The sequence below is a fragment of the Oryctolagus cuniculus genome, chromosome 6, assembly GCF_051225735.1.
Source record: "Oryctolagus cuniculus isolate XC-2025 breed Fujian yellow rabbit chromosome 6, ASM5122573v1, whole genome shotgun sequence".
Lineage (NCBI taxonomy): Eukaryota > Metazoa > Chordata > Mammalia > Lagomorpha > Leporidae > Oryctolagus > Oryctolagus cuniculus.
The window spans coordinates 110,762,557-110,789,766 of record NC_142872.1 but is presented as its reverse complement, the minus strand read 5'-3'; the positions used below and the strand labels follow the sequence as shown (position 1 = coordinate 110,789,766).

At 37.2% G+C, this 27,210-nt stretch overlaps 1 protein-coding gene across 9 annotated transcripts in view; it reads right to left on the bottom strand.

Moving 5' to 3' along the window:
- Nucleotides 1-27,210, bottom strand: part of RALYL (RALY RNA binding protein like) — an 837,272-nt gene that overhangs the window by 179,353 nt on the left and 630,709 nt on the right. For all 9 annotated transcript variants that reach the window (XM_017341419.4, XM_089335473.1, XM_017341418.4 and 6 more), the window contains one exon: nucleotides 195-270. In XM_017341419.4, coding sequence (XP_017196908.1) covers nucleotides 195-270 — 76 coding nt within the window. The remainder of the gene's footprint in view (nucleotides 1-194; nucleotides 271-27,210) is intronic.

Genomic DNA, 27,210 nt, shown 5'->3' with positions numbered 1-27,210 from the left:
GACATGACATGAGAAGGCATCTAAGATGCCTGCCAATGCTGCATGATATGTTTACATGTTGACTCATAGCATGTACTTTATATTCCAGTAAAGATTATTATTATTAAAAATTGTTGATGCCTTCCAAGTCATGGTGCCTTATAAAGTTGCAAGAAAATTTAGCTACCACATATAGTAAAACAATGCTTGTTTACCTGTAAAGCGCAGAAAGGGGCCTCTTGTTTCCAGGTTTTGGTCTGTATGGTTTGGGCTCACCTGCCATGTTGATATCTGAAAACACAAAACAAAATAGTAGTGATTAAGAAAATATTAAAGCATTTCAGAACGATTTTATTTTTCTTCCATTTGCTTATGGAAACTTGTATGCCATTCATTCGCATTCACTTAACACATACCTGTTAAGAACCTACTCCATGCCAGGCACAGTTTGTTGCCACACATAAAATAGATTACATCCCTGCCCTTATTGAACTTTCATTCTAATGGGAGGAGACGGAAACAAACAATAAAAATAAAAATAAGGACATATTAGAAAGTGGTAAGAATGATGAGAAGAGAAAATCTCAAGAAAGAGGAGAATTCAGAATGCTTAATAAAGAGTGAAGAAGCCTTCATATTTTCATTTTTTGAGAAGAATTTCTTAATATGTATAAACTTTGTATGGAATATTGCTTTGTTCATAAGAGGAATTATTAAATTTCCCATAACATTTTTCACCAATATGGACAAGTAAGCTAGAAGGGTATGATCACAAAACATACCATGTTTTTTTTTCTCAAGATTTATTTATTTGAAAGGCAAAATTACAGAGAGACAGAGAGGGAGAGACAGATAGAGAGAAATCTTCCATCTACTGGTTCACTCCCCAAAAGGCTGCAAAGGCTGGAGGAGGGCCAGTCCAAAGCCAGGAACCGGGAGCTTTATCTGGGTTTCCCATATGGGTGCATCAGCCTAAGCTTTTGGGTCATCCCCTGCTAATTTCCCAGGTGCATTATCAGAGAGATGGACTGAAAGTAGAGCTGCTGGTTCTTCAAAGACCCAATAAATAAATTTATGACCTAATATCACCAAATTACTAGAGAACATTGGGGAAACTCATCTTAAAACAGGAAAATACTTCTGGGAAAAGAACCCAGAAGCACAGGCAATCAAAGCCAAAATTGCCAAATGGGATTACATCAAGCTGAGAGCTTTTGCACTGCAAAAGGAACACTCAGCAAAATGAAGAAGCAACAGACAGAATGGGAGAAAACATTTGCAAACTTTGCAACTGATAAAGGGTTAACATCCAGAATCTATGAAGAGCTCAAGAAACTCGACAACAACAAAACAGATAATCCAGTTAAGAAGTGGGTAAAGGACTTGACAGCTATTTTTCAAGAGGAAATTCATATGGCCAGCAGACATTTGAAAAAATTTTCAGGATCACTAGCCATCAGGGAAATGCCAATCAAACGACATTGAGGTTTCACCACACTCCAGTTAGAATAGCTCACATATAGAAATCAACAAATGACAAATGTTGGCAAGAATGTGGGGGAAAAGATAACCTAGTGCACTGTTGGTGGGAATGTAAACTGGTGTAGCCACTGTGGAAGACAGTATGGAGATACCTCAGAAATCTGAATATGGACCTACCATATGACCCAGCCATCTCCACCTCACTTCTGAGAATTTACCCAAACCAAAAGAAATCAGCATCTGAAAGAGTTATCTGTACCCCTATTTTCACTGCAGCACAATTCACAACACCTAAGGTATGGAATCAACCTAAGGATGTCCCTCACCATTGACTGCATAAAGAAATTATGATATGCATACACTATGGAATACTACTCAGATGTAAAAAAAAAAAGTGAAATCCTGTCTCTTGCAAAAAGATGGGTGTAACCAGAAACCATCATACTCAGTGAAATAAGCCTGCCCTCAAACGACAGATATCATATTTTACCTGATCTGGGGTAACTAATACAGTATCAGAAATGTAATATTTAGGAGTTAAATGGACATTTTGAGATTTTATGATTATTTACAGTCTTTGTCTCATCTATAGAGGAACAGTGTTTTTTTTTTTCTTTCTTTATTCATACTATTTGTTGAACTATTTTACTTAGCATAGGGTTAACTTTATAATTATTAAGTAAATTGAAAATAGATATTTGTAAAAATTAAGAGTGTGAATGGGAGATGGAGGAGGAAGAAGTGTTGGGACTTGGGTGGGAAGGAAAGTAGGGAGAAAGTATCACTATATTCCTAAATCTGAATTTATAAAATACATGAAAGTTCTATAACTTAAATAAAATTTAAAAAAAGAAAGTGGAGCAGCTGGGACTGGAACCAGCAGTTGTAGGTGGTGGCTTTACCTGCTATGCCACTGTGCTGGCCACACTTTCCATATCCGAAAAGAGAAAATATGCACTCAGCAATCAGAATGTTAAGTTATAGAATTCAGGGATTATAGGATTCAGTTATAAAGTTCAGAGGGAGACGAATCATATCTTTTGCCTTCAAGAACTGAAAATATGACCAAGGCTACAGATAAACAAGAAGATGATTAAGTACATGACAAAACAATACGTGCATATACTCTGCAAACACCAATCCTAAGGAAACTCTTTTTAAGATTGACTTAAAAAAAAGGGAGAGAGAGAGGGAGAGGGAGAGGGAGAGGAGGTGGGAGGAGGGGAGGGGGAAGGGGAGGAAAGAGGAAGGAGAGGGGGAAGGGAGAGGGAGAGGGGAGGGGCAGGGAGGGGAGAGGGAGGGGGACAGGGAAGGGGCAGGGAAGGGGAGGGGGACAGGGAAGGGGCAGGGAAGGGGGATGGGGAGAGAAGGGAGAGGGGGAGGGAAAGGAAATGGGGAGGGGGAGGGAAGGGGGAGGGAGAGGGAGAGGTTCACTCCCCAAATGGCTGCAATGGCTGGAGCTGGGCCAATCTGAAGCCAGGATTCAGGAGCTTCTTTTGGGTTTCCCACGTGGGTCAGGGGCCCAAGGACTTGGACTATCTTCTACTGCTTTCCCAGGCCATAGCAGAGAATTGGATAAGCAGTGGAGCAGCCAGGACTGGAACTGGCGTCCATAGGGGATGCCGTCACTGCAAGTAGCAGCTTTACCTGATTTGCCACAGCACCGGCCCCTTAAACTTTTCTAACAGTTTATGATTATAAAGCAAATCAAAAATATGTTTTGAGAAAATTGAAAAAGAAAGAAAGTAGAATGGAAGAGGGAGGAGGAAAGTACCACTATATTCTTAGAACTGTATCTATGAATTACATGAAATCTGTTCTCTTTATATTAAATAACTAACTAATGAATGAATGAATAAAAATTAAAAAATAAATAAAAAGAGATTGGGAAGTTGGCTGGAGAAGATTTGAGAAGTGAAATACACAACTAGAGAGAATAAGGTTGAATTTTCCAAAGAATGTTACAAAAACATAAAGAACATAAACTTTATGAAAAGCTTTAAAGAGGTGAGGGACATTCTTTGATAGAAAAGAGAGGGAATACTTCTATTTCTTGCACAGTCAACTAAATACACTGAGCCATTCATGAATGAAAACACTAAAAGTTATTGCTTGGTAATTAGAAGTCCAGGAGTGATCAACATATAGAAAGTGTTGTCCCCTCCCACAAGAGGATACTGTAATTAGTATTATATAAGTAAAAAATTTAGAATGTGTAACTGTATATTTAGATGGTTCAGTGTTTAATAGGATTACTAGCAATTTGAATGACAGTTCATGCAATCAAATAGTAAGCTTATAAATAATCAGCTAAAATATGTTTTTAAGAGAAAGAAATGATAAATATTTAAGAAATAAAAATTTTATATATGATATATATATAAGAAATTCTCGTAAAGCTAGCAAGGAAATAAAAGCTCGAAAAACATTCTACACCTTAGTGAAAAGAAGTCAAATGGGAGTGCAACACTGAACCTAGCTTGTTCTTTCATCTTTCTTATCAAAGAAGAACTCAAGCGTTAGTGTCCACATCCTTGTGGGTTAGAAGGGACAGGAGATCATGCTCAGATTAAAGGATATGAAATATATAGCCATCTAATTCAACAACCTGATATGGTAGCATCCTTAATAACCAGGAGGAGAAGAAAATTCCCTTACTTGATATCTATAAAATATCTATAAGAAAAACTGTACCAAGTAGCAAGACATTGGATGCATGTGCTTTAAAATCCAGGATTTTAGGAGCTGGCACTGTGGCATAGAAGGTAAAGCCTCTGCCTGTGATGCTGCAACCTTATATGGGTACTGGTTTTAGTCCCGGGTGATTCATTTCTTATCCAGCTCCCTGCAATTGTACCTGGGAAAGCAGCAGAGGATCTCCCAAGTCCTTGAGAAACCTGGACGGAGCTCTTGGCATCTGGCTTCAGCCAGGCCCAGCCCTTGCCATTGCAGCCATTTTAGGAATGAACCAGCAAATGGAACATCCATTTCTCTTTCTCTCTCTCTCTCTCTCTCTCTCTCTCTCTCTGATCTTTCTCTTTCTCTAAGTCCAGTTTTGTTTTTTTTTTTTTTTTTTGTCTTCTAGAGAGGTAGAGATAGTGAGAGAGGTTTTCCATCCACTGGTTCACTCCCCAGATAGCCGCAACGACCAGAGCTGTGCTGATCCGAAGCCAGGAGCCAGGAGCTTCATTCGGGTCTCCCACAGGGGGGCAGGGGCCCAAGGACTTGGGCCATCTTCTACTGCTTTCCCAGGCCATAGCAGAGAGCTGGATCGGAAGAGAAGCAGCCAGGACTAGAACCCATATGGTATGCCGGCGCTTCAGGCCAGGGCATTAACCCACTGCACCACAGCACCAGCTCCTCTAACTCCAACTTTTAAGTAAACAAATAAAATCTTTTTAAAAAATCAGGGATTTTATAAAGACATCCATTGTAACCACACTTAATACCTCAGTCACCAAAGTAAGTCAGGAAATAATATTAAAAAACAAAGAAGAAATGAGGCATGATTAATTGTTGGTGATACATGGATTCACATAAAAATCTCCAAAGCACTCACAGACTATTACAAGTTTAGTAAATTTATTGGATGCAAAGTTAATAAATAAAATTCAATTGTATATGTCTACACAGCATTACATGTTTAAAATATAGTTTAAACTGTGTCATTAAATAGTATAAAATGTAAAGAAAGCACTAGTAAATCGATCATAAATTTTAGAAGACCTCAATGAAGAAAATTATAAAACTGTATTAAAAGATTTTACAGTAATTCTACATAAATACTGAGAAATTGGAAGATCCAAGTAATAAACATGTTAATGTTCCCTCAGTTGATCTATGTGTTCTATGTAATTCTAATAAAATCCTCAAAAATTCTTTTTTCCATGTGTATGGAGCCTGAGAAGTTGATTTTAGAATTTGACAGGACTAAAACTAATCATAGCCATGATATTCTTAAAAAAATACACGTAAAGTTTTCTTATCAAGAATTATTTTACAGCTGTGATAAATTTGTAAATTAGTAGAGAAAAGAAACAAATGGAATTGAATAGAGAAACCTCAAATTAACACATGCATGCACACATATACTCCTATGTACAAATTTGTATATGATACAACTAATATATGTGGACACTTGAATTATAGAACTTACATAACAGATCATTGAGGAAAACATGGACTTTTTAAAAAGATTTTTTATTTATTTATTTGAGAGGTAGAGTTATAGAGAGAGAGAGGGAGAGACAGAGAGAGCTCTTGCATTTGTTGGTTCGCTCCTCAGATGGCTGCAATAGCCAGAGCTGAGCCAATCTGAAACCAAGAGTCAGAAGTTTTTTCTAGGTCTCCCACATGGGTAAGAGTCCAAACACTTGGATCATCTTCCACTGCTTTCCCAGGTGCATTAGCAGGGAGCTGGATTGGAAGAAGAACAGCTGGGACATGAACCAGATCTCACATGGAATGCTGGTGCTGCAGGTGGTGGCTTAGCTTCTTGTGGGACAGTGTTGGCCCCAAGATAGAATATTAAATAAAGGGTGTAATAGCAATTAGTTATGCAAAATAACAAATATAAAATTGGACCCCTACCTTACACATACCAAGAAAAGAACTCAATTACAGGCCAAACTCCATAACTTCAAGGAAATAATAAAGTAGAAAATGCTCTCTGAGTATGGAAAGATAATGTCAAACCAGACATAACAATCAGTAGCCTTAAAGAGAAAAAAATGATGAAGTCTACTGCATTAAAATTAAAAATTTTTGCTCATCAAATACCACGTAAAATTTGCAAAAAGAACCACAAACTAGACAAAGAAATCTTTGACAAAGGATGTGAGCTTTTCTGATACTAGTAAACCTCATTCATATCAGAGGAAAAAGAGCCACAATACCAAACAAAAAATTAAGCAATAGCTAGTAAAATCAATTTGCAGAAGAGGTGACATGATTGCTGAAAATCCATATAAAAATATACCCCAAATCATTAATAATGGGAGATACAAATCAAGGCACCATGAGATACAATTGAATCTCACTGAATTTACAACAGTTTACAAAGTCTGACAATATCAATTTTTGGTGGATTTTTTAATCTTTTTATATTTATATAAATGGAACAAATTTCATGTATTTCAAATATACAGTTTTAAGAACATAATGATCTTCCCATCCTACCATCCCTCTTTCCCTCACTCCTACCTTCCCTTCTCTTTCCTATTTTTCTTTGAATTTTTACAGTGACATACTTTCAATTTATTTTATAATCACAAGCTTAACCCTCCAGTGAAAAATTCAAGAAGTACTAAGTAGAAAAAGCACTGTTCCTCGAGAGTATAGACAGGCAGATCTCCTCTACTGCCAGTAGCAGGAGGGGATGATCATGTTGGCTGGTGTGACCACAGCCTCAGCCTCTCTCTGCCAAGGTGAAACAATTGCCTGGGGTGAACCTACAGTGCCTACGCACTTTGGTGTGGATTTGGAGTAACTGGAATGTTTGCACATCACAGATGTAGGTCTAAATTAGTAAAACGGTCTTGGAAAATAGTTTGACAGTTTCTAATAAACTTAAATCTTTTAAAATGCATGACCCAAAAGCATGCACGTAAAGAAACTGTTGCATATGTGTGTCATAAGACATGCTCATTGTAATAAACTCACTTTGAAAATGTTCCTGGGAAAAAAACAGAACTATGTATTGGCGGGTAATGGCAAAAGTCAACTTTGGTATTTTTATAGAAAAGTGTATTATAAAACAGGAGAGGAGAGAGTGAGAAAGAGACAGCCAGCCATATGTAACAACACTGATTGTTTGATGAGCCTCAGAAAGGTAACACTGACCAAAAATATTATTGTGGAAAAACACTGACAGTATGAGTCTTTAATGAAAATTAAGTTTGAGAATTAAACAATATAATATATAGGAATAAACATACATGATAAGCATAATGAAAAGAAAGCAGAGATTATGAATTTAGTATGAAGGAAATGCCCAAAAGGGTAGAGATAGAAAAAAAAAAAAAAACATGAGACTTGTGTGCGACTTTAAAATAAATCATAATGAATCATTTCTTAACGTACTATGCCACTATGCCAGCCCAAAATAATGAGCTATTTCTTAAACTGGGTAATGACACCATGGATGTGCATTATAATATTAATCCTTATAATTGAAAAAAGGTTTTAAATTTTATTTTAAGTGATTAATAAATAATACATTTAAAAGGAACCTGAACTAAAAATGGCAAATGATGTGTTCATAAATACTCAGGTAAGAGGCAGTAGGTTTTGATAAAAATGTATTTATCTGAGATTGTGAGCTGGTTCAGAGTGAGAATGGAGAACAGGCAGGGAAGATTATTGGGTGTTAGAGGGTCATTAGAAACCACAATTGGAACTTCATGTCTGATCTAAGTGGGATATAATTATGGTTGTACTTAGAACACAGGCAAGAACCAAAGACAGTAATTCTTGTGTGATTTGGAATAAGGCACAGGCAAAAATCAAGGCTGTCTGAATATTTCAATGTGACGTAGTTGGCACAAAAAAAAGTAAATGAGGGGGCAGGCATTTGATGAGGGGGTTAAGACACCTGCATCCCATGTAAGAGTGCCTGAGTTTGAGCCCTCTTTTCACACAATAGTGATGACTCAAGTAGTTGAATCTCTACCACCCATACTGGAGACCTGGAGTGTTTATGGCTTCTGGCTTTGGCCTGGCCTAGCCTCGGCAGTTGTGGGCATTTGGATTGTCAACCAGCACATGGCTGATCTCTCTCTCTCTCTTGGTCTGCCTTTTGATTTTTTTTTTTAAAGAAAAGAAAGGGAAATGAAAACAGGTATATATTATTTTTTATCAGCTATATAATCATGATAGAGGGTGCCTGTCTGTGAAAATATTGTTAAGACATCAACTACATATTTCTTAGGCCCCTGACTTATAAAATGGAAATACAAAATGGTTTTCATAAATAAATAAAATGCTTGAGATTTAACATCTATCAACCAAAATAATGTAGCACTCTTTTCTTTTTATGATATAATGTCAGCGGTTCTGAAGGTACACCTAGGAGATTTATAGCACATTTAAACAATTGAAAACCTTTCATAAAAGGCTACTAAGCAGTTCTTCCAGATTCTAGGTACTCAAATGCAGAAGAAACCTCCTTTTTCTAGAAAACATTCAACATTTTAAAAAATGTTATTTATTTATTTTCTTTTATTTGAAGGACAGAAAGGTAGACAGAGGAGATCTTCCATCTGCTTGTTCACTCCCCAAATATCTGCAATGCAATCTTCGGACCAGACAGAAGTCTTGGAACTCCATCTGGGTCTCCCACCTTGGTGACATGGACTCAAGTACTTGAGACATTACTTGCAGCCTCCCATGGTGCACATTAGCAGGAAGCTGGAATCAGAAGCAAGACTGGAACCTGAAAGAGCAGGCACTCTAATGTAGGATGCAGATGTCTCAACAGAGTCTTAACTGCTGTCAAATGCTGGCACGTAAGGTGTTATTTCCCAAGTTCCGAAATTTACAGAGTCATACCAAACACTAAAATTTAGAATAGTTATACTACCCTTGAGAAAAGATATGGATTTAATTAGTTTCTTTCTTTTTTTTTTTTTTTTTTTTTGACAGGCAGAGTGGACAGTGAGAGAGAGAGACAGAGAGAAAGGTCTTCCTTTGCCATTGGTTCACCCTCCAATGGCCACCGCGGCCGGCGCACTGAGGCCGGCGCACGGCGCTGATCCGATGGCAGGAGCCAGGAGCCAGGTGCTTTTCCTGGTCTCCCATGGGGTGCAGGGCCCAAGCACCTGGGCCATCCTCCACTGCACTCCCGGGCCACAGCAGAGAGCTGGCCTGGAAGAGGGGCAACCGGGACAGAATCCGGCGCCCCGACCGGGACTAGAACCCGGTGTGCCGGCGCCGCTAGGCGGAGGATTAGCCTAGTGAGCCGCGGCGCCGGCCGGATTTAATTAGTTTCAACAAATGCTTTTTCAGATTCTACATTAGATAGAAAGAATAAGCACCTAGTGTTATATAGCACAGCGGGGTGATTGTAGTTCGCAATAACCTGTTACATATTGTGTAATAGAAGAGAGCAGTTCTAAGATTCCAGTCATAAAGTAACAGCAGGAGTTGGCATTGTGGTGTAGCAGGTAAAGTCATGGCACTGGTATATGATGGGTGCCTGTTGGAGTCTTGGCAGCTCCACTTCTTCTTCTTTTTTTTTTTTTTTAGAAAAATTTTATTTAATAAATATAAATTTCAAAAGTACAATTGGATTGTAGCAGTTTTTCCCCTGTAACCACCCTCCCACCCGCAAACCATCCCATCTCTTACTCTCTCTCCCATCCCATTCTTCATTAAGATTCATTTTTAATTATCTTTATATACAGAAGATCAACTTAGTATACACTAAGTAAAGATTTCAACAGGTTGCACCCACAGCTCCACTCTTGATCCAGCTCCTTGCTAATGTGCCTGGGAAAGCCATCAAAAATGGTCCAAATCCTTGGGCCCCTGAAGCCACATTGGAAACCCAGAAGAAGCTCTTGACTGCTGGCTTTGGTCTGGCCCAGCTTTGACCATTACGGCCATTTGGGGACTGAATCTGTGGATCTCTCTCTCTTTCTGTCTCTCCTTCTCTCTGTAACTATGCCTTTTAAGTAAATAAATGAATTTTTTTAAAAACAATACTTGCCTCAGAGATGAATTTAAAAAAATAAAATAATGGCGAAGAGAAGGGAAAGTTAGTTACTCTGATTTGATTGGTATAGATTGTATACCCAAATTGAAGTCACATTGTACTCCACAAATATATACAATTACAATTAATAAAAATGTAAATTTACATCAAATAAATAAAGTTTGAAAAAAACATAATCAAATGTCTAGTCAATGTGCATGAGGCTATGAGGCTAGTGGACCTTGTTTCTTGCTCTTAGGATCATACTCTTGTGGTGATGTTGGTAAAACCAGAGAATGACCTCTTTGAAGAAGTCTATTGATGAAGCCTCTTTTTGCCTAGGTGTGCTAGCCTCATATAACAGCTCTTTGGAGGACCTCTCCCCATCCCATCATCACACATATTCAGCCATAGCTTTCCTTGCTGCTGCGAGATGACAAGAACAATGTCTCCACCTAGAGGGAGGAGATGTATTTGCATTTTGTCCTAAAACATGAGCCTCCAGGAGAGCACCTACTGAAGGCATGTTGAACAGACTCAACTGTATTTTAAGGTTTCAGTATTTCAAACTAGCGCGAAAATACATATAAATATTTTAATTCTGCTCCAGAATTATTCTTCAAATATTAAAATTCAAACAATTAAATTTTTTTTGGGTGGGCTACTTTATCTTTTCACAATAAGTTAACTAAAAAGTTTTAACTATTCTTTAATATTTAGCTAATATTCTTTTATTCTTTATTTTAAAACTAAATGAATAAGTGATACTATTATACCATGACAGGAATTATGAAAATTTTACATGACTGAAAATAATCAATGAGCTGAACATATTTCCACCTGAGGCAATTGAGATGTGGCAAATGGAGATAGGTACTCTTCCATAGTGTCACCCCCAGAAATGGTAAACAGCACATGAAGATACATTTATTAGACCAGTCTTTCTAGGATACTACTCAAACTGATGGTAACAGCATTCTATTATTTCAAATTTTTGACACCTGGGAAGATACTCCAGTTCTGTACTCAAAGAGATGTAACTGTCCTCCTTTGCATGACTGTACTTTCATTTCATTTCCATGGCAGTGAAAATCAGTATTTGTGCCCTTTGACTTTGAGCTTTTAACTGGCAGCCATAATTTTACTCAACATCATATGTTTTTCAGTATCCTAGCCAGTGTTATTTATCTAGTAGCTGCTTAATGAGTCTGTTGTCAATTAAAGTCATACAGGCTACAAGGCTTATCCTTGAATGGATTCTAGAGTTTTTAACAAAATTCACTCTGTAAACATATTTCCTAAAGGGAATAATGTTTGGAAGATATTAGAGGTATGTTGCCAAAACATTCATCATAGTAAAATAGTTATATGAAAACGCTATCTGATATCTTATCTTCCATATTTGTCCTGCATAAAGAGAAAAGTATTCAATTGTGTTGAATTCAAATGTTCCGATAAAATTTGTATTTGAATACAGAATACTTTTGGTTATAGTGCAGCTGTTATATTAGAGCTCTGCCAGAACACTGGTTTATCACATTCTTTGAAATATTTAGGGAAATATTTTATATTTTTGACATGGATTCAATTTGGAGCATCCTTATTTTAAATGTTAATGTAATCTTTTTAATTATCTATTATCTACATTTCTACAATACATTATTAAATTATAACATTAAATGATAAAATTATTAATTATTAAATTGAATTATATATTATTTTATTTCTACAATAAACAGACACTTTCTGCTTAATTCCACTGCTAGTAAAACCTCTGGCTTCTGCCACTTTCTAGATAAATTTAACCATGATATGGAAGTAATGTCTAACTCCTAGTATAATAGAGCATTCAACTTATCAATGTTATCTTCAAGGTGAGAAAAAAATGACAAACAGTTTTTCTGAAGGAATTAGTTAAAAGGAAAATCCTTATTCTTTTTTTTTTTTTTTCTTCACCAGGTTTAAATAGAAGTAAATAATTTAGCCATGGCATTAGACTGCCAGGACATTCAAATCTTTTATTCATATTTGGAAGATTTAAGTATTCATTATTGCTCCATTGAATAAAAATTCAAGTGAGAAAGAAAACTGTCTGTTAGATTTGAGAAGTGAATGGATATACCCATCTCATTCCCCAAGGATAAACACCATACATTAAAAAAAGTGTTTTTGCAGTTATTATTAGTTTACATCATCAGAACCACCATGTGAAACAAACAGAGCAGGATCCCTTACTCCCACTTCATGTATGTAGATATTTGGGGGACTGACAAACTAAATGGCTTTCATGTTAATATCATTAGCTCAGTTCACTATAGCAATCTTTATATTGAGAGGGGTACATGTTCTAAGTATTGAGCTAATGGCAGAGCAAATACCTGCCCCTGCAAAGGCAGGGGACAGAGTCAGTCACAGATCTGGACTGGAGATGCATCCAACTACTACCCTAGAAATTTTCCTATTACATCTCATTGTTCTTTCCAGGTTTTGGATATCACACGATCTTGCCACTCAAACCCTTTATGGCTGTACAAATTAGCCTGTAAACAATGCTCTCTTAGTCACCAGGAGCTTTGTCATCATAAGGGAAGATGCAGGATTGAAAGAATGCTGTAGGCAACACTGGGAGAAGCACATTTGACTTCCAGTTGAGCTGCCTGAAGTTTTCTGGCTAGGCAGATTCACAAACTGGTAGTTTGTTGGATCTGTATTACAGTGCTTTTATTTAGGAGAAATGCACCTGACTTAAAAACTCAAGTACAGCCTACTCTGTAAATGTTCATTCTTAAACTGTGAACATTTGAAGCATTTTGAGCCACAGCTGAGAGTGAGGCGGATTTTTGCACTATAAAAGCAAATGGGCTTCTAATCTTGTTGTTTTTCCCTTCACAGACTCAGAGCTAGTTTTAACACTTGAAATATGTCCTTAATGGTATGTTAAAATATTCGCTGTTATGAGACTGAAACTGTAGTCTAATTTTACTGGGCAGTCACTGAGTTGTGACCACTTTAATGAGCCTTTGGACCCAGTTTCATAAATTAGTTCTGACACAACACTATGGCACGTTGGCCTCTGGTTATTAGAATGCTAATGCAAAGATCACTGGTTGGCCAGATTCCCATTTGTTACTAGAAAATACTGTATGCACCCAAACTCTGTTTGCAAGGGCAAATAAAAGTGGGAAATTGAAATTCTTAGGAATTTTCTGGTAAGTCTGTTACTTTTTTGTGACTTTTGTAGATTTAAAATGTTTTTCCCCCAATGGAAATTAAAGTGGAAAAAATGTAGACAAGTATGGTTGAATGTCATTTTATATTTATGGTCTATGTCATGCAAAGGATATAGTAAGAAGGAAATAAAAATGTCCTGGATTGTTCATTTTCATTGATCAAAAGTTACAGAACATACAAAATGTGCCAGGTACTGGGTAAGTGAATGTAAACAATGTGTGCTCCATGATATCACAGAAAAGAAAAATTTACCAAAAACTATAGAAAATGAATAGTGAGAATAAAAATGTAGACTTCATGATTTAAGAACATGGTGCCTGGGACCGGTGTTGTGGCTAGCAGTTTGAGCCACTGCCTGCTACTCTGTCATCCTGTATGGAAGCCAGTTCAAGTCCTGTGTGTTCACTTCTAAGTCAGCTCCCTGCTAATGCTCCTGGGAAAGCAGCAGAAGATGGCCTATCTACGTGGGCCCCTGCACCTAGATTGGAAACCAGAAGGAGTTCCAGGCTCCTGGCTTCAAGCTGGTCCATTCCCACCATTGTAATCATTTAAGGACTGAACCAGCGGAAGTAAGGTCTTGCTCTCTTTTTATCTCTCCTTCTCTTGGTAACTTTGACTTCCAAATAAATCTTAAAAGAAAATAAAGAAAAAAAGAAGACGGTGCCCATTTCTCTATCTCTGAGAATACCCACAAGAATGGTTTTGGTAAATGAGTTGGTTTCCTCCCAAGACAGCAACCTAATGTTAGATGTGTTTTTTTTTTTTTTTTTTAAACCACATCTACTAGAAAAATCTGCAAGTCTCAGCTCTATCAGTTGAGCCAGAGAGACTTGTTTCTGTACTTTTGTTTGATTTTCCTGTTCCCATCAAAATTCCCATTAGCTAATTGTCAAAATAGTTTTGATTTACCTCAAAGCATAAGTGGCATTAAACTTGATGAAATTTTGTGGCTTTAGTATACATTTAATCAATGTCTAGAGTGAAGTTATTAAGAAGAGAACACAAGTACATGCTCAGTTTACAAAGTGAATGCAAAATGGCAATCATTATAATTTGGGTTTACTTAATTCCTAAAACTTTCACCTTGGATCATTTTTCTGTTTTGCTATCTCGGGTTTTCTGAAGAGGTATTTTCTATATTCTGTGAATATATTTATTTCTATAAAGATTAAAAATGAAGGATAAAACATTTTATTAAGAGCTAAAGATTCCAGGAAACAAATTAATCAAACATAAAAATCAGATAACTGCTCACATGCAGTAACCTGAATATATTTAGAACGTTGTATAACAACTTTACAAATACACTGAGTGATCCATTAACATCAATAGTGGAAACAACTGTTATAATAATTAAGACTGAACTCATATGCTGAAAAATAATCTTAGTCATATATTCATCAATAATATCACTACTAATAACTTTGCTTTCCAAGAGCCTATGTAGTTTTATTGCTTGAGCAACTAAGAATTTTCCTTAAAGGACATCAACTACCCCAACAAAGAGTCAAGTTTCCCTGAGAATTCTTTATTTTTACATCAATGACGCAAAGGAGATCCAAAGATTTGGGTATTCCCTCTCTTTGTCCCTGCTTCCTTGTTTCTAACTTCTAAGTTTTCATGTATGTATTTCAGGACTTATTTTCTAAGGTCCTTCTTGTAATGACTTTGTAGTCAGTGTTTAAAATACCAAAGCTACTGCACTAGATATTTTAAGATTTTTAAGTATCATGAAATACCAGAGCCAATGTTAGGAAGCTAAAGGTATTTAAGTGGAGGGTAGCATACAACCCTGAGACTCAAAGCTTGTTTGTCAGACAAACCATAACTCTATCATCTTTCAGCCTGTTCAAAATGCAGACTGCAGGGGCCAGCTATGTATTACAGCATGTTAAGCAGTGGTCTGAGATGCTGCCATCCCTTATTGGAGCAGGTTTGTGTCCCGGATGCTCCATTTCTATCCAGCTCCCTGCTAATGCACCTGGGAAAGCAGTGGAAGATGGCCCAAATATTCAGATCCATGAACCCACATGGGAGACCTGGATAAAGCTCTAGGCTCCAGGCTTCAGCCTGGCCCACTCCTGGTCGTTGTGGCCATTTGGAGAAGAGAGCCAGTAGATGGAGTATTTCTCTCTGCTTCTACCTGGCTACCTCATCTCTGTAACTCTTCCTTTCAAAGAAACAAATAAATCTGAAGTTTGTGATTATAAAGTAAATTGAAAGCATGTTATTGTAAGACTTAAAAGAAAAATAAGAAAGGAAGGAGGAGGAAGGGTGAGAGCAAGGGAAAGAGGTAGGGCAATGTGAGAAGTATTAATATGGCCTTAAAACTGTGTCCAGGCTCCACTCCAGCCCCAGCTGAATCAGACTCTGCATTTTAACTCAACACTCAGGTGACTGCTATGCACACTCAGTGGAAAAGTACTGGAGTATAACACATTTAGCTTAAATCCCTCCCTTCAATGATCTTTTAAGAGTTATATTTTTAAGGTGTTTTGAAAAGGCAGTGTTAAGAATTCTGAGCAGAAATATGAACCTTTCAGGCAAGATATTTGAAAAATGCTTTTCTAAAGGCATAGAATGAAATAATACTATATGTCATCTCTGATAATAATAGTTTCTAGCATTTCTATATCATTTGAGTTGATTAAGTTTTTTCATACATTTAAAGAAATCTCAATAATCCTGTGCTGTGGGTCTAATTGTTGATTATCATTTATAGAAATTATGAACTGAAGTTCAGAAAATATAGTTATTTGCACAAGATAATGTAGCCAATAAGCAGTGGTGCCAAGATTCTGAGTTCAGGAAGTCACATTCCTAAGCCATGTTCTATAGATGACATTTGACTTTTTCATTAAAAATAAAAATCCATCACTATATCAAGCCCTATGTAACTTATTGACAAATAATCAAACTTTTATAATTTGATTTTTATTTATTTATTTATTTATTTTTTGACAGGCAGAGTGGACAGTGAGAGAGAGAGACAGAGAGAAAGGTCTTCCTTTGCTGTTGGTTCACCCTCCAATGGCCGCCGCGGCCAGCGCGCTGCGGCCGGCGCACCAAAGATCATTTTAAACTCCATGAGCAGTTATAATGTAAAATCTATATATTAAAACTCTATATGAGTGAAACAGACATCTTTTTATTTGATTATTTTCTAGCTGAACGAGAAGATTTCACCATCCACACTAATGAAATTTTAAGAAGTTCTTGATATCCAGTCTTTGCAGCAGATGTCCCTGGTCACCTGCTCATTTATAAGATAAATTTCATTTTTATACTTGCCTGCTTTAACTTTGGTTTTACAATTTACTTTGCCTATTTTCTAGCTGAACTATGATCATTTTACTTTTTATTTATTGAATTCTTTATTTAGTGAGGCATTAAATCTTTAACTAAATATAAATTAAAAGTGTTATCTCAAAAATAAAAATGAAGATTAAAAAAAAGAATTCCTTGAGGAAGCAAAATTTCAAAGAGCTGTTTTGACTGAGATTACAAACCTGAAAGTCATAGTCTGGAAGCAAGGGAATACACAAGAACAAGGATCTTTCACCAAAACCATGAGAGAAATGGAATATTTGATATTTAATAACAAAGCCATACTAAGACAAAGAAAAATATAAGCAATAACCAATCACATAAACATGTTGTTTGAGAATAAATGTTTAGAGGATTTTTAATTGCTTGTCCTCTATATACATTTTCTTTCTCACCTTTCCTATCTCAGATCCTACCATGCTCCATATTCTTCCCCTCCAGCTAAGCTGGTCCCTGTGTTGTTTTTTACATAAGTCAGGTTTGTCCCTGCTGCTCACTTTAGCTGACTATTGTTGCCCGGCTTGCTCTCTCCCTTGATATCGCTAACTCCTTCAATCCTTTCAAGTGCTGACTCAGTTAATACTCCCTCATTAAGTTACTATTGCAATATGTCATCTCCCTGTCACTCTTCATACTCATAACTGCCTCCTTTATGTTTTGCTCTGTTTTCTCCACATTCCAATCATTTGTCCATTAGCTTATATATGTGGCTTTCTGGAGACAGGACCATGGTCCTCTATATATCAACTGATCTTCAAATATACCATATTCAAGATTATTGATTGGTTGAAGAAGGAAGGAAGAAAGGATACCTAACTCATATCCATCAAAAACACGAAAAGCACATGTCTAATGATTAATTAAAATAAAATTAACCTGCAAATTGGCTGATAATATCAATAATATCAATAGCTCTATAAAGATTTATATTTATGCTAGTATCTGCCAACTGCAAATGTTTCTGAAGATGTAAAAACATGTAAGTTACAATTCCTGTCCTCAAACGAAGTGCATCCACTTACTAGAAAGAATACACGCACGGGGGTCAAATCACTTCTTGCCAGACACTGCACTGAAAACAACAGGGCACTTCAGTACTCATAATGCTGCTATTATTAGACCTTCTTATATAGGAATTCAAAGCCAGTAGAATATAGGAAATATACCCAAGGCCCCTCAACAGGCAAATGACACAGCTGCATTTATGTCCCAAGCCGGCTGGCTCCAGAGACTGCATGCTTTAATTACCACAAAATTGACATTTCAAAAATACTGTAGGTAGGTTTAAGGAAACAATGTCATTGATCTTTATGCACTGGTATGAAGGAAGAAGGTGTCAGAGCAGAAGCAATCTCCAAGGATGGGTAGAGTCAGATGGGCAAAGAAGAGGTGATGAATGAGAAAATTTGGAGTCAGAGGTGAACAGATATAGCCAAAGTAAAGGACTGAGGTTGCCATAGTGAAAGACAAGACTACCAAAGTAGAAGTGTGGAAGATTTCACCATCCACACTAATGAAATTTTCAGATGTTCTTTTTTTTAAAACTTTTATTTAATGAATATAAATTTCCAAAGTACAGCTTATGGATTACAATGGCTTCCCCCCCATAACGTCCCTCCCACCCGCAACCCTCCCCTTTCCCACTCCCTCTCCCCTTCCATTCACATCAAGATTCATTTTCGATTCTCTTTATATACAGAAGATCAGTTTAGCATACATTAAGTAAAGATTTCAACAGTTTGCTCCCACACAGAAACATAAAGTGAAAACATATGGTTTGAATACTAGTTATAGCAATAATCTCAATGTACAGCACACTAAGGACAAAGATCCTACATGAGGAGTAAGTGCACAGTGACTCCTGTTGTTGACTTAACAAATTGACACTCTTGTTTATGGGATCAGTAATCACCCTAGGCTCTTGTCATGAGCTTCCAAGGCTATGGAAGCCCCCTGAGTTCACCGACTCTGATCATATTTAGACAAGGCCATGGTCAAAGTGGAAGTTCTCTCCTCGCTTCAGAGAAAGGTACCTCCTTCTTTGATGACCCGTTCTTTCCACTGGGATCTCACTCGCGGAGATCTTTCATTTAGGTTTTTTTTTTTCCCCCCCAGAGTGTCTTGGCTTTCCATGTCTGAAATACTCTCATGGGCTTTTCAGCCGGATCCACATGCCTTAAGGGCTGATTCTGAGGCCAGAGTGCTGTTTATAACATTTGCCATGTTGGATCATTCTCTCCCTTTTTGATTCTATCAGCCAGTATTTGCAGACACTATCTTGTTTATGTGATCCCTTTGGTTCTTAGTCCTATCATTATGATCAGTTGTGAACAGAAATTGATCACCGGGACTAGTGAGATGGCATTGGTACATGCCACCTTGATGGGATTGAATTGGAATCCCCTGGTATGTTTCTAACTCTACCGTTTGAGGTAAGTCAGCTTGAGCATGTCCCGAATTGCACATCTCTTCCCTCTCTTATTCCCACTCTTATATTTAACAGTGATCACTTTTCAGTTAAGTTTCAGCACTTGAGAAGAATTGTGTATTGATTACAGTATTCAACCAGAAGTATTAAGTAGAACAAACAAAAAAAAATACTAAGAGGGATAACATATTAAGTTGCTCATCAACAGTAAGGGTGAGGGCTGATCAAGTCACCATTTCTCATAGTGTTCATTTCACTTTAACAGGTTTCCTTTTTGGTGCTCAGTTAGTTGTCACACATCCAGTCTTTGCAGCATATATTTCTGGTCACCTGCTCATTTATAAAATAAATTTCTTTTTTATACTTGCCTGCTTTAACTTGGGTTTTACAAAACATTTATCAGTTCTTAATAAATGCTTATTGCTAGATACCCGCTTCCACCAATATGAGGCCAGGAATCTGGATATATTTTGTTCACAAATACATTCAAAGAATCTAAATAGCATTTTATTCCCAGATGGGGCTGATTAAGAGTTTGTTGAATATGTGAATGAGTTAACCAATTTATAATGACTCTATTATATGAGCTTCTGTAGCTCAATATTGTTTTTGAAGGTAAAAAGTGGAGTCCTGAAAGGTGACCTTGCAATTCAATATCTAAATAGGTCATTTTAGATTGAAAAAGGGCATTAAAATTAGATAATTTTGAAAATTTATTCAACAAATTGAGTACATCACCAGTTCCACAAAATTTGCAATAAAAAAGACTTCCAAATATTGTTTGGGATGAATGGCATTGCAGTTAAGATGCCACTTGGGAGAACAGGACTGCGTTGTAATGGGCTAAGCCTCTGCAGGCAGTGCAGCATCCCATGTAGGCACCAGTTCTAGTCTTGGCTACTCCTCTTCCAATTCAGCTCTCTGTTATGGCCTGGGAATATATTGGAAGATGTCTCAAGTGCTTGGGACCCTGCACCCACAGGGGAGACCCAGGTGAAGCTCCTGGCTCCTGACTCCAGATTGGCCCAACTCAACCCCTTGAGGGCATTTGTGGAGTGAGCCAGCAGATGGAGGTTCACTCTCTGTATCCCCATCTCTGTAACTCTACATATCTAATAATAAATAAATCAAATCTTAAAAAGAAAAGATGCCATTTGGGATTCCTTCAACTTACTCCAGAATGCCTACGGTCAAGTTTAGCCCTGCTTTCTATCCCAGCTTCCTGCTGATGTAGGTACTGGGAAGCAGTGGGTGATGGCTCAAGCAGCTGGGTTCTTGACATTCATGGGGGGAACTTGTATTGAATTCCACTCTCCTGGCTTTGGCCTGTCCCATCCTTATACTTATGTGCATTTCTTTGTATGTATACTATATTTCAATAAGATGTTTAAAAAGGATTCAAAATTTAAAAAATCACTGTATTTGAAAGGCAGAGATCGACAGAGAGATAAAAGGAAAGAAATCTTCCATCTGCTGGTTCTCTCTGCAGGCTCTAACAGTCAGTCTGGGTCAAGCTGAAGACAGGAGCACAGACCTCAATCTGGGTCTCTCACACGAGTGGCAGGGACTCAAGTATTTGCACCTTTATCTGCTGCCACTCAGGAAGCTGTATCAGATCAGTGGAACAGCCCAGACTTTAACTTGGCACTCTGGAACCCAATGCTGGCACCCAAATGACAAAATAATCACTCTGCCATGTGTCTCCTCCCCTTAAAGATAAAATTTTTGAAGAGAAAGTTTTAGAGGTGCTGAGGAAAATGATATGCTCAGAGACAAGGTGGAAGAGAATGCCAATTCTATTTTCATACTAAAATGTGTAAATATTGCAGTCCAAATATTTTAAAGAATATTTATTTTATTTTATTTATATTCTCATCATTGTATTTTTATTTTAGTTTAAATTTTAATTATTTTAACAGATTCAATATAATTTGTAGATACAGGTCTGAGAACACAACGATATTCTCCTCCTCCCTCCATCCTTCCTAACCTCCCTCACATCCTCCTTCCTTCTACTCTACTTTTTGACTTTTTTTTAGTTTTGAGATAACATATTTTAAGTTTACATTACAGTAAAAAAGCTGTAATAAAATGTTTAACAATAAAATGTTTAACAAATAAGAAGTAAAATACCCTAGTTTAGAGGAAATTTTGACAATGACTATAAATACTAATTGAATGTATAAGTGACCATTTTATTCATATACTTTTTTTGGTCAATTAGTCATTCATAATTTCTTTCAATGAATACAACCAATGACAATGTAACATCTAAATATTTTCTATGTGCTTGTCAGATAATAATTAAGTTCATTTAGATGTTAAGTAATTTTCTCATTTCCTCTCAACAATTTATGAACAGGAATAATTTTATTTGAAAGGTAGAGTTACAGAGACAGAGAGAGAGGGAGAGACAGAGAGGTCTTCCATATGCTGGTTCACTCCCTAAATGTCCTGATGGCTGGGTTTAGGAGAGACTGAAGCCAGGTTAGGAGAGACTGGGGGCTTCTTCCAGGTCTCCCATGTGAGCACAGAGGCCCAAGAATCTGCTGCTGCTTTCCCAGATGCATAGCAGAGAGTGGGATCAGAAGTGGAGCAGCCTGGACTTGAACTGGCACCCACAGGGGATGATGGCGTTACAGAAAGCGGTGCAACTCACCACACCACATTGTCAGCCCACAATATTTTCATAGCGCTATCTCTTCTAGATACCTCCATTGACAGAGGACTTTTCTTTGACATATTTCTGTGAGTTAAACTGGTCAAAATGTCTGAATATTCTGAATGTTTCAGCAAATGTAGATGCCATACAATCACAGGCATTCTCAATGTCATTCCACTCTGATATAGAAGATAACTTTCTAACTATAAATAGGAATTCCATTAAAAGGCTTTCCCCTCAAACTGAGATATCTCATAGCATAGTAACAGGCATTAATTTAAAACATATATTTAAAGCTCTCTATGCTTATATAGTACCTCCCAGGTTTGTATAAGAAAAAAATTTGTTTCTATTTATGAGATTTGCTCTCGATAATTGAAATTCTTTTCATAATTCAAAATTATACAATTTTGTTGAACATTTTGATTGTATACTTCCAATTCATTTCTAAAGTAGTACAAATATTGGCCGGTGCCGCGGCTCAATAGGCTAAGCCTCTGCCTTGCAGCGCCGGCACACCGAGTTCTAGTCCCGGTCAGGGTGCCGGATTCTGTCCCGGTTGCCCCTCTTCCAGGCCAGCTCTCTGCTGTGGCCAGGGAGTGCAGTGGAGGATGGCTTGAGTACTTGGGCCCTGTACCCCATGGGAGACCAGGATAAGCACCTGGCTCCTGCCTTTGGATCAGAGTGGTACGCCAGCTGCAGCGCGCTGGCTGCAGCGGCCATTGGAGGGTGAACCAATGGCAAAGGAAGACCTTTCTCTCTCTCTCTCTCACTGTCCACTCTGCCTGTAAAAAAAAAAGTACAAATTAAATTTAAAGCATTTACAAGATAGTCATTTTAATGCTCAAACGACTGAATGTGTGGCAAAGAATCTTAATTTGCTGTTTGTGATACCGGCGTCTAATACCAGCGGAGTGTCTGGTTGAAGCTATGTCTGGTCACCTTCTGATTCAGCTTCTTGCTAATGCATATTCCTTTCCACCCACCCAGGACAGCCAAAGGGAGTTCGAATCCTGACTGCAGCTTGGCTCGGCCCCGGCTGTTGCAATATCTGGGGCATTGGACCAGTGATTGGAAAAAAATCTCTCTTTATCTGACACTCTCAATCTCTTTGTCTCTTTGCCTTTTAAATAAAATGAAAAGGAAAATAACTGCTGAAAAATGTCTAAAATCCATGTGTGATACTAAAGAGAGAGAGAGATTTTGTGTCTGTGTATATACATATATATGTATATATACACATGTTGATGTTTTCTTTTAATTCAATATCAGATTCATCACCAATATTTCTGTATATCTTGCTTCTAAGTGTGCACGCATAAGATATTTATAAATGTGATCTCAGCTTGTATAAATTGGTAGAACATCACAGCTTGCTAGATGCAGTTATGATTTATTTGTACACTGTGACCAACTCCAAGCACATTTCTGTTCCATAGGCTTCTTAATTTAGTAAGAATATTATTTTTACCACCCTGCTGTGCTCCACTGAAATTTGTATTCATATTGTCACTGCAAAAATCACATAATTTTACCTTCATTGTTGAAATTTTAACCTAATTAGTAATAGCATTCACAAACAATGTCATCAATTTCATAGTTTTTAATTTTAGGGTTAGTAACAATACAGGTTTTGGTTTCAAGAAAAATCCAGGGGCCAGGAAAAGCTGCTGAGTATGGCATCAGCATCCCATATGGGCACCAGTTAGAGACCTGGCTGCTCCACTTCCAATCCATCTCTCTGCTATGGCCTGGGAAAGCAGGGGAATTTGGCTCAAGTACTTGGGCCCTGCCACCCTCGTAGGAGACCCGGAGAAACTCTTGGCTCCTGGCTTTGACCTGGCCCAGCTCTCGCCACTGTAGCCATGGAAGTTCTCTCTCTATTTTTTTAAAAGAATTATTTATTTATTTGAAAGTCAGAGTTACACAGAGAGAGGAGAGGCAGAGAGAGGGAGGTCTTCCATCTGCTGGTTCACTCCCCAATTTGCCACAACGGCTGAAACTGCACCGATCTGAAGCCAGGATCCAGGAGCTTCTTCTAGGTCTCCCATGTGGGTTCAGGGGCCCAAGGACTTGGGCCATCTTCTACAGCTTTCCCAGGCCATAGCAGAGAGCTGGATGGGAAGTGGAGCATCCAGGTCTTGAACCGGTACCCATATGGGATGCCGGTGCTTCAGGCCAGGGCATTAGTTAATACACTGCACCACAGTGCTGACCCCAGGTCTCTCCCTTTCTAACTCTGCCTTTCAAATAAATAATCTTTAAAAAATATCTAAAGGTACATGTATAAATTAGCTTATAGGCTCCTAAACACTTATGAATAAGCAATTCATCACTGTTATAAAAGGTTTTGGAAGATTTTCATGGGAAGGAAGTGCCCACAAGATGGGAAAGCAGAAAACAAATCTAATTCCTTAAAAGTGATTCTTGGGGTCCATGGGGTGGACTAGTAGGCTAAGCCTCAGCCTGCGGTACCGGCATCCAATATGGGCACCCATTCGTGTCCAGGCTGCTCCTCTTTTGATCCACCTCTCTGCTAAGGCCTGGGAAAGCAGTAGATGGCCCACAGGCTTGGGCCCCTGCACCTGTGTGAGAGACCCAGAAGAAGCACCTGACTCCGGATTGGCTCAGCTCAGGCCATTGTGGCTATTTGGGAAGTGAACCAAGATGCCTGTCCTGTCACCAGGAACCCTGTGCAGAGTCCACTTGGTACAGAAGTAAGGCCTGCCATCAGCAACATGGCTCAATTTGGAAGAATATCCTCACAGAGTTGAATCTTTACAAGATTGTTGTCCCACTTAGTAACTTCATGGCCTCTTTTTGAGATTCTTCAAAACAGAACCCCTCAAACTACTCTCAGATTCCTGATTCAAAGGACTGATGAAATAATAAGTGTTTGCTGTCTTTAGCTTATGATGCTTTTGGATAAACAGTTATATAGCAACAGCTAACTATAAAAATTACTCCAAGATTTTCATTTGCAAAAAAAAAAAAAGAGAAATTAAGAAAAGGTAGAATTGCTAATTATAGTTCTTTTCTCTATATAAACTGATACAAATGGAAAGTTGTGAGAAAACCATCCAGTATTTTAGTATAACAATGCATACATATAAAATCTGACATTTCTATAAATATAACTTAGTTAGCTTTTTATTAAGTTTATAAATGGAATTAAAACCTCAATGCTGAGAATAAAATTTCTCAAAACATACAGTCTTACTAATAATACATTCATCCACTTTTACCCATATATTAATGGATCAGAGCTGTCAAAACCATGGTGAAATCAACTAAGGCAATTAATCCCTAATTTTTTCCTCTGTTCTTTCTTCTGTTTTGCTTTCCCCTTGAAGTCTATACTTGATTTAACAGAGCATGCTAGAAACAGATTAATTAATGGGGTTTCTAATTTTCCATAAAGAAATATTCTCAGGCTTCAATTTATAAAGTAATTACTTCCAACCTAATCCATTTAATAAAGAAAACAATTCACTCCATAGTACTTTTACATTGAGATTCAATGTTGAAATGCTTGGATTGAATATGACTATTGGAATAAACCATCTTTTTTTTAACTTTTCTGAGCATAATCTGTATTGGCTAATCAAATATATGTACCAGCCACACTATATTCCATGGCAGGCAGTCTACTCCTTTATACAGATCACAAAGTCAGTACTCACAACTTCATTTAAAAGAAGTGTTAGTTCATCAAATCTGCTCCTGCATAGCTAGAATATAATTCCTCAAATTTAGCTTATATTTGACAGGTATATAAATCATCTCCATGTATGAATATCAAGGAGATATACACACAACCTGCAAACTAGAGGTTTTTCCCATGAAATTAAATGAATTTTTGTTTCTAAATGTTGCTGAAAGGAAAACTATACATTATATACATTGGTCTCCATTACTATTTTCTTTTTGAAATCTCAACTAGTTTTGACCTTTTAAAACTAACTCCCTAAGAAATTCCACTGAACAGAGATTATGTACTTCTATTTAGTAATGCATATATTGCATTTGATCTGAGTTTAATTAATGGAAGATAATCCAATATTGACAAGTTATCAAAAACAGAGTAGGTCCATATTTCTACATGGAGGGATATGGGATTCTACTTCTTAGCAGCACTTTTCAAATTACTATCTCTAAGTGTATGTTATCACTTTTTAATTAAGAGAGGAAGCACCATGGGAAATTTAAAATATGGATGGTTGTGTTTAAACTCATAGTCCGCAACTCAAGTAAGACATTAGAGGAAAGAAATAATTTTCTATACCTTTACAAAAAGAACGATAATTGTGCTCATATTCACAGAGTACTCAAAATATGATTGTGTTATGTGATGGAAAATGTGCTCATCTACAAATCAATTAGGTCTGCTAATGAAAAAATAGAGCAGCCTTTTAAAATATGTATATTATAATGACTTGGTATCACATATGAAGTTTAGATAATAAATCATGACAAGAAATCAGCAGCAACAATGTGAATATTAAAATATGAATATGATTAACTATGCATAACTTCTATCCTCAGAGTGGGGCCCTGGATCAGCAGGAGATGCTGCATAGTTGAATAAATTGTTCTGTGAACAGCCCAATTGTTGGTAAGATGGGCTTGTGCTGCCAGTGGGTTCTAAAAATATGCATACAAAGTGGCATTACATCTTCAATATGGGAAAGGTGACAACTGAAAGCCAGCACAACAAACATTTTTCAATTGTGGGTGTGGTGTGTGACTGGGATTTAACTGCTATTAGAATGTTTTAATTTCTATTTATGGGAAAGGAAATAGGACCACCAGTGAGGAGCTGCTAAGCACCTTATATGATTCATTGAAATTTCCTCCAGGGTTTTGTGTGCTGATCCTGTAAATTCTTTCCCTTCATTTTGATTACTGATTTGCTTCAGTTTTTTTTTCTTGTTTAAATAGAAATTAGCATCTGAAAACTTGTTTCCTATTGTTTTTATGAAGTGGAGACAAGTGTAATGAGGCTATAAAATCCATGGTAGAGTATTCCATATATAGTGTGTCCCTCATGATTTTATGGATGTATTACTAATCTTAAAAATTCAGAGAATGTAAGTTGTATATATTTATTCATGGTAATAAATTATAACAAATTTTCCTAAGCCAGGCTTAGCCACAGTTTCACATGACTTAAAACTGTCTTTGCTACTTTTAGCTTAATGGCACTGTCAAATGTCAGGAACACTTGGTAGGAGGTTTTCTTTTTTTACAATATGCCATATTTTACCTTTTAAAATAATAGCTATCAAGTCACAAAATACAATGAAGAATGATTTAACTAAGCGGATTGCAAATTTAGTCATGATATTATAGAGCTAGAATCTTCTTGTCTTTCTACTGTGGCCATATACTTCTATTTCTCTTTCTTTC